The sequence below is a fragment of the Tupaia chinensis genome, unplaced genomic scaffold, assembly GCF_000334495.1.
Source record: "Tupaia chinensis unplaced genomic scaffold, TupChi_1.0 Scaffold000081_1, whole genome shotgun sequence".
In the NCBI taxonomy this organism is placed as follows: Eukaryota; Metazoa; Chordata; class Mammalia; order Scandentia; family Tupaiidae; genus Tupaia; species Tupaia belangeri.
The window spans coordinates 1,347,212-1,360,255 of NW_006159542.1; the positions used below are offsets into that span (position 1 = coordinate 1,347,212).

At 43.1% G+C, this 13,044-nt stretch overlaps 1 protein-coding gene across 11 annotated transcripts in view; it reads left to right on the plus strand.

Moving 5' to 3' along the window:
* PALM2AKAP2 (PALM2 and AKAP2 fusion) overlaps positions 1 to 13,044 on the plus strand; it is a 403,573-nt gene that overhangs the window by 362,821 nt on the left and 27,708 nt on the right. For 10 of the 11 annotated variants that reach the window (XM_027769417.1, XM_027769396.1, XM_027769405.1 and 7 more), the window contains one exon: positions 3,725 to 6,149. In XM_027769417.1, the coding sequence (XP_027625218.1) occupies positions 3,725 to 6,149 (2,425 nt within the window). Of the gene's footprint in view, positions 1 to 1,861; positions 1,959 to 3,724; positions 6,150 to 13,044 lie in introns of those variants that run through there. The other variant, XM_027769412.1, reaches the window with a different exon arrangement.

The following is a 13,044-nucleotide window of genomic DNA, read 5'->3' on the forward strand; positions in this document are numbered from 1 at the left end:
AGTAGAATTCAGGAATTTGCTCTTTTGTTGTAATTGTTGTCCAACTTAACAAAAACTTAGACCTCTGGCCCATGATATGAATCTGTAACACACAATTGTTTCTAAATATCTCTACCCTGATTATTTGGATTTAGAGATGCTGTTCTCTGAAGTAGATAGAATTTGAGTATCAGGAAGAGTTTTTTGAATTTATGGAATGATGAGAAGAAGGGCACAAGGCCTCATGTGACTCCCGTAAAGGTCCTCTTTTTTTTTTTCTGTTTTTACCCTCCAATGTCTAGACTTAAGATGTATTTAGAAAGGGATAATTTTAAACTGTGATCCCCAATTTTTTTTTTTTAAGATTTTTTTTTTTGCCATATGGCTTGTGTGCTCATTGGAGAGAGAGAGAGAGAGTATTGGTCTGTTTATTCCAGTAATAACTTTCCATAGAGTAGGCTAATTTTGGGCCTAGATTTATTTGAATTTGAATGGCTGCCATTAAGTTTCAGGCATTGGATTTTTCTGTAACTCTTACTAATGCATGAGAAGAAGTTTTGGACAGATGTCTTACCAAAAATAATAATAATAATCATAATAAAGTTTAATTAAGAGATTTAAAAGAGCAATCAAAACTTATTTGACATGCCTGTTTTGGTCATTCTGAAGATAACTGAACCACTAGTTAATGGTGGTTAAAGATAAAGACAACTGATGTGGTGGTTAAGGCTCTGGATTCCCATATGGCCAACCACAGTTCTAGGCCTGGACCCTGTGGCTTGAAACTCATGCTGGGGGCATGTGCATGTGTGCCCAAAATTCCAGGAGGAGAATGGATGAGAAGGGGTTGTGTGTGGTCATATCCACCCCCCACTCCCACCCCTGGGAGGTGATTTCTCACTTTTCTTCTCTCTGACTCTTTCTCCAGTGAACACACATGCCCTATGGCAAACAAACACACTAAAAAGAAAAAGAGAGAGAGAGAGTGATCAACAATTACATTAAATATTTATAATAATAATTATTATTTCTATTATACATACTACATATCAGATTTTGACAAAGCCAAGACCTAGAATGGAAGAATATCAGAGATCAAAATGTGTTGGTAAAGGAGGAATACTCTGATATTTTTTATTTCCAGAGAGAGAGTATATATTATTGGGTCATGGAAAAAGTCCTGACGTGGGACCAGCAGTTGGCGTAATGGCTATGTTGCTGGACTCCCAAGTAGCCGACCACAGTTCGAATCCCTGACTCAGTGGCTTAAACTCTCGCTGGGCGCACGTGCACGTGTGCCCAAGATCCGGAGAGGAGAACGGAGGAGAAGGAATTTCTCCTGGCCATCCCTCTTGGGGGGTGATTTCTTGCTGTCTCTCTATCTCTCTCCTTCTAGTGAGCACACGTGCCCTATAGCAAAAACCTTCCCCCCCCAAAAAAAAAAACAAATAGAAAATGTCCTGATGTATTTTTGCATAGGAAAAATACGTCATGAGTTTTCAGACCACTCAATACTGGACTGATTTAAGTCTGAAGGAAATGTGGAAAACATGGGACAAAGGAAATTTTCCAGATCATGGATAACCATGAAAGTCTCTCAAATTTCTGACAGCAATGCATAGCACGCAGGATAAACACCCACGTTTTACTAGATGCTATGGTTTGGATAATGGTCTGTCCTGCAGAGGTTTTTGTTTTGAACTATGGCCCCTAATGTTTGTGTTGGGAGGTGCTGATACCTTTAAGAGAAGGACCCGCCTTCTATGTGGGCAGACACCACTCAATTGGCTGGGAGTGATTGTGGGCGGGACAAACAGGAAGTGGAAGAGTCTATTTCCTCTTCCTGCTTCCTGTCTTCACTGTCTGCCTTCCAGTCTGTTTCAACCTTGTTGTGAGGCCTGACCCATGTTCTTGGACTTCCCAGACACCAGAACCATGAGGAAATAAACCTCTGCTCTATATAAATCTCCCAATCTCAGGTATTTCTGTTTAGCCACACCGTAACGGATTAATACATTAGTTCTCGTGAACAAATCCGTAATTATCCACTTTCCTTAGAAGGATTTTTCATTAATCCCCTAAGAATCATTAAAGTGGCATTTTAATATTATGTTCTAAGTCTTTAAATTGTTGAAAAAAGTAAGTTAACAGTATACTATATTGCAGTTTTGCCCTATACTATGTCAGAAATATCAAACTTACTATAAACTTGAAAAGCCGACCAAGGTATTAGTGAAATACTTAAATTCATTCAATTAAATTCATACTTTACCACTGGAGATCTCAGAGACAAACCAGAGTCCTTCTATATAAAAGAAAATTTTATTCTAAAAATAGAAAATTAATCTTACTAATAATGCCAAATAACAGAATTGCCAGATAACTGATGTTTTTTTAAAAAAGATATTTAAGAACATTAAGAAGATCTGGTTTTCTTATTTAACTGCAAATTAGAGATATAAAATGTTTCAGAAAATAGAAAGAAGGTAAACTTTGCAAAGCAATACTCCTTAACTAAGAAGTTTTGCTGCAGCTTGAAGATCGGAACTGTGCAGTCAGTGGCTTTGGTTATGGTGTTTATAATGCACATGTTCAATTATAGCCATGGCAGTAGGACACAGTAGCCTGTACAGAGCCATTGAAGGGCTCTACTATTTGCTAATATTTTATTTTGGAAAGATTTTCCCCAAAATTTCTTAGCTCCAGAATAATTGCATTACATGTGGCAGAGAATCACGTGTTTTTAAGAAGAAGATTTGTTCATGCAAAATAACTTTTTACAATTGGGGGGACACATATAACCCCATTACATAGCCTTCAGCAGTTTACTATGAAGTATGAAGTATATTGGAAGACAGTTAAAATAACTATCAACTCTTTTCCACTTTAAAAGACAAAGTTTAAAAATGGAACTAGCATGTAGTGGTTTCTTTTCCCTTTTATTCATGATAGAATACATGCAGTTGAGAATGAGAGAGAGAGAGAGAGAGAGAAAGAGAGGGAGAGAGAGAAGAGAGAGAGAGAAGCACCTCCGCAGGGACAGGTCACACCATGATCCTCTTCCTCCAGTCCTGCAGCCTATTGGATCCTGGCACTGACATGTTTGCCCAGGGTATTTTGAGCTGACTGGGCTGGGATTTGAACTGCTCATTGCCATGTGGGATCTGGCATTTCTTTAGTAATGCATTACTACTGCACCTCAGGGCTGGCCCAGAAACTAGCATGTATTGAACACCCAGTGAACAAAGTGGAATCTGTAAATTGGAGAGCATTAGATACTCATTACCAGAACAAAACCAATATTTACAGGATTATTGAAAGGGAAATCTCCAATTAAAGTAACTTATCACTGTTTTATTTTTCCAGTTTTTCTTCCTGTTACTTATGAGTTAATTTCTTCTTTTTTATATAGTAATTTTTTTCATGATAGAAACTATGTACATGCACGAGTATGAACATGAGAGAGAGAGAAGGGCCCTCTAGAGGGTCTTGAGACACCACAATCCTGTTTTTCCAGCTCTGTAGCTCATCAAGATCTTAGACACACAAGCATGCATTATACATGCTTTCAAGCCGATCCTGGGATTTGAACATGAGGTCAGCCATGTTGTGGCTTCCAGCACTACAGTTCAGGTTGCTACCTACTGCACCACTGAGCCCGACCAAGTTATGAGTTAATTTCTCAGCGTTCACAACGTACGAGATGGAGTATTTAAGCCTGATTTTTGTTTTCTCTTTATTTCAGAAACCTCCCCAGCTTTCTGAGGATGATATCCGGTTAAAAAGCGAGCAAGACAACTATAGTGCCAGCCTTCTGGAGCCTGCTCCCAGTTCTCTTCCTCCAGACCACAAAAACATGGAAATTGAGGTGTCTGTTGCAGAATGTAAAAGTGTTCCTGGAATCACCTCAACTCCACATTCCATGGACCACCCCTCCCCTTTCTACTCACCCCCACACAATGGCCTCCTCACTGATCACCATGAATCCCTGGATAACGATGTGGCCAGAGAGATCCGCTATCTAGACGAGGTGCTAGAGGCCAACTGTTGTGATTCCGTTGTGGATGGAACTTACAACGGCACATCTTCCCCAGAGCCAGGTGTGGCGATCCGAGTGGGCAGCCTGAGCCCACCTGCCCACACCAGCATCCAGCCAGAACCCACTGAGAGAGCATCTGGTAGGCAGGTGCCTCCTCCCATTGATCTCAATAAAGGCAACACCGACACCATGGCGGAGGGGGAAAGAGCAAATGGCCACTCCCCAGCGCAGCCCAGGGAGGTACTGGGGGACAGCCTTCAGGTCCCTGTGAGCCCCAGCTCCTCAACTAGCTCACGGTGTTCCTCCCGAGATGGGGAGTTCACACTCACCACGTTGAAGAAGGAGGCCAAGTTCGAGCTGCGTGCCTTCCATGAGGACAAGAAGCCCTCTAAACTCTTTGAGGATGACGAGCATGAGAAAGAGCAGTACTGTGTCAGGAAAGTGAGACCTTCAGAAGAGATGCTGGAGCTGGAAAAGGAGAGGAGAGAGCTCATCCGGAGTCAGGCCGTGAAGAAGAATCCTGGCATTGCCGCCAAATGGTGGAATCCCCCCCAGGAAAAAACCATTGAGGAGCAGCTGGATGAGGAACATCTGGAATCACACAAAAAGTACAAGGAGCGCAAGGAGAAGAGGGCACAGCAGGAGCAGTTGCTGTTGCAGCAGCAATTGCAGCAGCAGCAGCAGCAGCCACCCCCACCCCCAGTGCAGCTCTGCACAGCCCCTGCATCCCCTCACGAACATTCAAGCATGCCCGAGAATGCCAAGGAGGACATCGTCACAGAGCAGATAGATTTCTCTGCTGCTCGCAAACAGTTCCAGCTGATGGAACATTCCAGGCCAGCGGTGGCCAAGGGCCAGAGTACACCCAGACTGTTCTCTATCAAGCCTTTCTACAGGCCTCTGGGGTCAATGCACTCGGACAAGCCACCTACCATCACGAGACCAGCTTTCATGGGAGGACCTCCAGAAGACAGTGGCACATCAGCAGCCAAAGGGCAGAAAGCCCCCTGTGCCCTGGAGACCCAGATGGCGGGAGGGGGACAGGGTAGTACAGCCCCTCAGGGCAAGGAAGGGCCCTATAGTGAGCCCTCTAAACGTGGGCCCTTATCTAAACTGTGGGCAGAGGATGGAGAGTTCACAAGTGCCCGGGCCATCCTCACTGTGGTCAAGGATGATGACCATGGGATTTTGGATCAGTTTTCAAGATCAGTCAACATCTCTTTGACCCAAGAGGAGCTCGACTCTGGTTTGGATGAACTGTCAGTGAGGTCCCAGGATACCACCGTCCTGGAGACTCTGTCCAATGATTTCAGCATGGACAATATCAGTGACAGTGGGGCCTCCAATGAGACAACCAATGCCCTCCAGGAAAACTCACTGGCCGATTTTTCTCTGCCCCAGACTCCACAAACTGACAACCCCTCAGAAAGCCGAGGAGAAGGTGTCTCCAAATCATTTAGTGATCACGGTTTCTATTCTCCTTCTTCCACGCTGGGAGACTCTCCGTCAGTTGACGACTCCTTGGAATATCAGGCTGGTATCCTGGTACAGAATGCCATTCATCAAGCCATAGCTGAGCAGGTGGATAAAGCTATATCCAAAACCAGCAAGGATGGAGCAGAACATCAGGGACCTGAAGCAACTGTAGATGAAGCTGAAACCAGCGCTTCTGGCTCAGAGAAGCCTCAGAGCATGTTTGAGCCACCTCAGGTGTCCTCTCCCGTTCAAGAGAAAAGGGATGTATTACCAAAGATCCTGCCTGCAGAAGACAGGGCACTCAGGGAAAGGGAACCCCCACAACCACTGCCAACCGTGCAGCCAAGTGGCCCAATAAACATGGAGGAGACCAGGCCAGAAGGGGGCTATTTTAGCAAGTACTCAGAGGCTGCTGAGCTGAGAAGCACAGCCTCCCTCCTGGCCACTCAAGAATCTGACGTCATGGTCGGGCCCTTCAAGCTGAGGTCAAGGAAGCAGCGGACTTTGTCCATGATCGAAGAAGAGATCCGAGCAGCCCAGGAAAGGGAAGAGGAGCTGAAGAGGCAGAGACAGGTCTTGCAGAGTACACAGAGCCCCAGGGCAAAGAATGCCCCATCGCTGCCCTCCAGAACATCGTGTTACAAAACTGCCCCAGGTAAGCAAAGTACCTCATACCAGAGAGATGCTGTGGACATCTGCCTTTGCTGATTCCAGCATGTGGGTTTCTAGGTGGAGCCTCCTCTGTGTGTGCGTCAGGAGAGCCCTGGCACAAGGATTTCAGGATTTCAGGGACTTGCAACATGAGTGTGAGTGTGTCCTTAGGAGGAACCCTGAACCTGAATGGTTTGTCCCTTCCTAGCAGATGTACTAGCTCCTTTCTTGTGCTGCTTTGGTTTTGGTTTATTACAGAGATTTGTCTTTTATTTGACATAGAACCAGAGTGTGCCCGTGTGTACCCTGTGTTTGAGTCAGAAGCTTGACCCTGAGTATCTGTACTTGAGTCAAGCCCATCTGACTTGGGCATGTGCTAGACTAACCCTATTTGAGTGATGAGCTTTACTAACCATGATAGTTGAGACTCAGTGTACCAGATTGACTCACGGAGGGTGTTTTTGTCCGTCTTTTACATGATTGTATTCCTCTTTCTATAAGTCACCATAAAGCAATTACTATGGAATCAGGGGTGTCTTACCCACCCTTGTCATATGACCCATTTAGAGTAGTTAAGTTACTATAAGCAAAAGCAGGTCTTTAGTTCCCTTCCATTGCTGGGGCAGACCCTTTCTTGCGTACTTTGTATAAATGACTGATGTTCATTAGAGGGGCAATTGTTGCTGCCTTTAAGGATAACAGTGTTTTTATTTACCCTGTGGGTATGATGGCAACAGGGATCCATGGATCCTACCATAGGAAAGTGCTGCTCAGAGTGCAATCTGAGCTAGTCCATGAACTGTTTGTCAGGGATCCATGCTAGGATGAATACAGACAATGGGAGTAAGCGTTGGAAAACTCTGTAGCAATCTGATACTGTCCTGAAATCCAAGCGTGGGGTTTTGTATCTTATACAAGCGTTGGTCTACAGTGGATTGGAGAAGGGGGAACTGATCTTTTACCAGAGATAATTTAAGAAGTGTTGCCCTAAAACATAATTATTGGAATTTAACTTGGTCTGTCCAGATTTTAGTCCTATCTTGACTCTTGACTGCCTGTCAGGTCTACAAGGATACAAGATGATTCTTCTTATTATTAATTTTTAAATACTGAAACTACCTGAAACCTAAAAAAAAAAAAAAAAAAAAAAAGAGAGAGATTCTAAATTAGTATTTTATTCTTAAGCTCTTGAGAGTAAATTGCCAACACGATGCCCAGTTGCTCTCAGTTTTGTCAAATGTCCCTCACTTTGTGTCTGTCTGGTGCTTTCACAGATTGCCACCAGGTCATACAACCTTGGTGGGATATACCACAGAACTGGTACTGTATTCTCACAGTATCCAGACAGGTAGAAGTACATAGTATCAGTTTGTTCCATTAGAGGGAGACTTGTGTTAACTTCCTTTTTTTTTTTTAAGAGGTTTTCGCTATAGGGCGCGTGTGCTCGCCAGACAGACAGAGAGAGACATAGAGACAGAAAGCGAGAAATCACCCCCCAGGGGGGATGGTCACGCTGCAATCCCTTCTCCTCCATTCTCCTCTCAGGATCTTGGGCACGCACGCACACGCGCCCGGCATGAGTTTTAAGCCACTGGGTCCGGGATGCGAACCACGGTCGACTATGTGGGAGTCCAGCGACATAGCCATTACGCTAACTGCTGGTTCCCAGACTTGTGTTAACTTTGATTACTTGTTAGTCTTGATCACTTGATTGAAAAGAGTCTACCACGATTCTCCATGGTAAAGTTACTTTTTCCTTTTGTAATAATAAATATTTGTGGGAAGGTATTTTGGTACTGTGTAATCTTCACTACTTATAAGACTTTAAATGGCTGATTTGTTTATGTCAGTGAGATCTCATGGATTCCTATTATATTCGATGGGTCGTAATCCATTTCTTTTATTGTATTTAGCCTTTATTTGTTTAGATATAGCTCGTGGAAGCCCTTTCAAGCTATCTTCCGTGTCTTTTTGAGATGTCTCCATTATTCCTGGTATCACAAGGTGTTCCAGTTTCATTTTATACTTTCCCAACCCTGGAGTCGGCCATTTTTCCAGAGAATGCCAGTTCCTTTTAGTGGAGAGCAGCATTTAGAAACCAAGACCTGGGTGCTAGGTGTGCTGTCTGCTACTGGATTGTCAAATCTCCCAGGCACTCCCAGTGGACAGAATTAGAGAATATCCTCTTTCTGTCTGTCTTGAAACACATGAGTTTACTTAACACCTTTAATTCTAATTTAATATGAGGTTCATGCATGTCTTCTTTCCATATTTACATACCTGTCTCCTAATCTTCAATACAGTTATTACTTGAATTCTGTCCCCCCTTATGTAGCCAATCTCTCTCTCTCTTTTTTTTTTTCCTCACCAAATTTGGGCTCTAACATCACTTTCTAGGTAGCCACTGTCACTACTAACACCCTATGTCACTTGGGCTCCAACACCTTTTTGCTGGGTCGCTGCTGTTTCTTGCCAACCCTATTCTGGCACCAGCACACATGGCTGGATCACTATGGCTCCTCCCACCCCCTTCTACTGCACCGTCTTATTCAGTACCACCTAGTGACTTTGGGACTGAATTGTTTCGGAAGGAAAGGGAAGGGAGGAGGAAGGTGAAGAACATAGTACAGTAACTTTCTTGATAAGATTTTTAACTCCTTCAGTTCACAGGCCACAGTGCCAGCAGAGTGCTTAAGACAAGAGAACTTTTAGGGAAGATTTTGCCCAGCCTTAACACGGATGAGTTAGCTTTTCCCAAAGATCCTTAGTTGTCAAATTCACTTTAAATGTTTCGTTAAAAGCTGGATTGGCATGACAATACTATTCTGTATAGTGTCCTGGAAAAAAGTCTTCATATCACTTGATTTCAGGCCAAGCTGAGGAGCCTCATTTGTAAGTCAGTGATGCTAAAGGGCCTGTGTAAGAGCTTGTGGTCTCACTGAAAGAGGGAGGTTCTGCAGGTGTCTTCCCTTTCTGCTCACATGGAAGGCAGGTCATGTGACCCTACTCCTACCAGTTATAGTCAGCTCTACCCCCTACCTAAGCACCCATTTGCATTATTTCACTATAGAGCCTTCTCTAAAGTTCATATGCTCAGTGGACATCCTGGTTCATCCATTGCTTATAACAATGGACTGGGTAGTTTATAAAGAGCAGAAACTTATTCTCACAGGGAGCCAGCAGATTTGGTGTCTGGTGGGGACCCATATCCTGTCATAGATGGTGCCTTGCTATGTCATCACATGGTAGAAGGGAGGACGGTAGCTCTCTGCGGTTTCTTCTACAAGAGCCCGAATCCCATTCCTGAGGACTCAGTGCTTGTGATTCAGTCACCTCTCAAAGATCCCACATATTAACAGCATCGCATTGGTGACCGAGTTTCAACAAAGACTTTTTGAGGGGACACAAACTTCAGATGGTAGCAGTGGGTATTTTTAGTTTTCTCTACTCTGTCTCTTTATTGAATCCCTCACTATATCACCCCTAATTTACTTCTGACACATGAACAATGGTCTAATATAAAGATATTTCAATACTTTACCCTTGTTCACTCCCCCACCCCTGCTGTCTGTGAGGCTTCCCCACCAGAATTGAGATTAGAGTCCTAATGTTTGCCCTGGGGGCATTCCAACAACTCATTCCAATTTCCCCTGCACTTCTCTATGTTCATACTGACCTCCTCTCCCAAATTCCATCCTCATAGGCTGACTTCTGTCCTTTTAGAAAGATGGTAATTCATTCACCCAAGTTGATACTCTGCTCTAGTCTGGTTATTGTATTAAATACAATCATAATAATGATGTGTAAGCATCTTTGTTTAAAAAGAGAATTATTTATTTCTTTAATTCCATTTGTTTTTGTTATTATGATTATTTAATTTGACCAGACAGAGAGAGAGAGAGAAAGGGAAAGTGAGAAAGCAAGCCACCAGGTTTGGTACTCAAATTGCGGTCAGCCATATGGGAATCCAGTGCTTTTAACCACCACACCACCTGCCAGCCCCAATGTATGCATCTTATTCCTTCCTGTTTATCTCTAGAACATTTAAAGTAGTTCTGCAGGTTCCTGGATTTAGAACATGGATTGAATGAAACCAAATGCAAGGTGCAATTTTCTTTCCATCCATGCTTAGAAAACTTCAGGGTATTGATTGGGCAGCCAGCCTCCAAATCTGTGATCAGGGAGGGGGCTGACACATTACTCCAAGCAGCCAAACTGGACTATTCATGGCCAGGGTCAGAACTGCTGGCCTCTGCTTTGGTTTTGTGAATGGAGATACTGCTAAATTCTACTGCACTGCACATTTCCTGCCAGAAGTGACTCAGCTGGTTTGTCCTGTGACTCAGATTGGTGATTTGATATTAGGTGATGAAATATTTAATTTTTAACTTCTCTGGTGGAAATAATGTTGACGACATACTAGAGTCATAAAAAATTAAGGCAAACAAAATTTACTGGGGTCCAGATTTAGAGATTCATTTCCTGAACCAGGGCCAACCTGAACACACTGGGTACCATTACATACCTGAATCTGGAAGTCTGGGGCAGGAAGACTGGGACTCAACAAGACTTTGTCAAAAATGCCTAGCTTCTCCCTCCATCCCTCCCTCTCTCTCTTCTCCTCCCTTTTCCTAGCTTTCTCCTTATCTTTCTCATAAAGGGAGGAAAAATCTACTGAGAACCAAGATGTGATTAAGAAGAAGAAATAGTCTATTGTGCCCCACTGAAAAGTTACCTAGACATAAACCCCATTCCTCCCCAGGTGTTGAAAAGATATTTGTTTTAACTTTAAGTTTTCTTGCCTTTAATGATGGAAAATAGGGTCAGCCAAGTGGCATGGTGGTTAAGGCGGCTGGATCCCACATGATCGATTGCATGGTTCAAGTTCTGGACTCAGCAACTTGGAAAGTACATGGGGCATGTCTGTGTGCATGCCCCACATCCCAGGAGGAGTATGGAAGGAAGGTGATTGTGGCTTGTCTATCCCCCCTGGGTATGTGTGTGTGATTTCTCACTTTCCCTCAAAAAAAAAAAAAAAAGATGGAAAATAATATGAGTTCTATTTTGCCAATGATATAGTCATTTTCGAAGACCAATTATGTAGACATTTTATCTTGTTGGTTTCCTATTTGACTGTTAAAGGAAGAAGGTCTACTTAATAGAGACATTTGTTCATATGGAGTTGAATATATTGAACAGTGCTTGCCCTCAAGGAACTTAGAATTTAATCAGAAAAATATCATTAAACAAATCTGGCAATTTTATGACCAGGAAGCACAGAGACTTCTAGGAGCACAGAAAGACCACCGTAGTAGAAGGATGAAGTCTCCCTTGATTGGGAAACTACTATGTAAGCAAGCTGACTAAAGGGGTAGAAGTTGAGCTAAGGAGGTAGGGAAGATTGTTCCAGTCAGAAGGAAGGCACCTAGAAAGACTCAAAAGGTGACTTAGTACATTTGAGATATTTAAATAAGGCCAGGGTAGGTTAAAGGAAGAGATTTTAAAACAGAGCAGAAGTTGATTTTGAGCCAGATAGCAAGGAGCTACATTAATTATGTTAAGGTTTTTTGACCTTAACTTTATCCTGTGGTCAGTGGGAAGCCAATGAGATTTTCAAAGGGGTAATCATCTCCTCACATTCTCAAGCTGTCTTGCTTTCATCTGAGAGTTGATACACTAAAAGTCTCCCTGCTTCCATGAGTTCATTTCCCAGGCTTGGGCTGAGCGCTTTTTGTAGGAACACTTCTGAAGATCATGCCGCCATCTTGACAAACGCTCTAATTCTAAGAGGTCATGGTCAAGAGGGGTGCACGTGTGCGCCTTCTGCTGATGGCATTTAGAAGTAGAGAATAAAGGAAGTACCTCGGTAGGCGCTTGATCCTGATTTGAATTTCCCTGCACACTGCTGCAAAATGCCTGTGAGGGGAAATTTTGCAGGGAAGTGGGAGAGAAATACCCAAGCATTTTATTGAAGTTGTCATTTAAAACTTTTTGAAGTATATTCATATTGGGACAGTTCTCACTTTAGTACTTATGTCTATTATTAGGTATCATAGTTTCACTTCTGAGTTCCGAGTGTGCCAGAAAAACCCAGTTAGTTAGGTGATGATTAGGGTAACTTTTTGAAATAGTTCCTGTTTCTATGCCAGATACTTAATGGATCTACCTGGTCAGATCATTTTCCCAGTGAGATGGTGCATTATGGAGAATGGTCGAAGAAAAGGTCCAGATACGAAGTTCCATCTCCAAGCACAGTGACTTGCTCCATGCCAAAGGGGAGCCAGAAAAGGCCAAATTTCCTGAGATGTCCTCAGTCTAAAGTGGAAGACCCTGTGTTGGCCACCCACAGAAGGATTCCATCACAGACATAGGTTGGAGAGGGCTCTCCTTTAGAGAAGAGCAGTACCTCCCTTCCCTGTAGCTTTCAGGGGCCCAGCTGGCTGTGTAGAATGATCTAACCCTTAATGTGGAGAGCTCACAATGGTTACTAGCCACTATCATATTTCCTGAACATTCTCTAACAAGTCTAATCCTAGTACCTATAATTGTCAAGACTTTAATGCTGTGTACAGTAATATTTTATGCACATTTTCTCATTTCCTATTGAATCCTCCTTCAGTCTTCTAAAATATAGTGCAAATTATCTGAACCTATGCAGCCAGACATATTTCCGAAGTAAAACATTTTCTAATTTTAGGAAGTCACAATTATTTTAGAACAGTAATGCATATACTACTTCATAATTTAATTTACTTATTATTATTTTAAAAAGAATAATAGTTCCCTCAGAGTGCTCACCAGAGAGAGAGAGAGAGAGAGAGAGAGAAGGAAAGGGAGAAAGCAAGCTTCCAGGTCTGGGACTAGAACCACAGTTGGCCATGTGGGAGTCCAGCACCTTT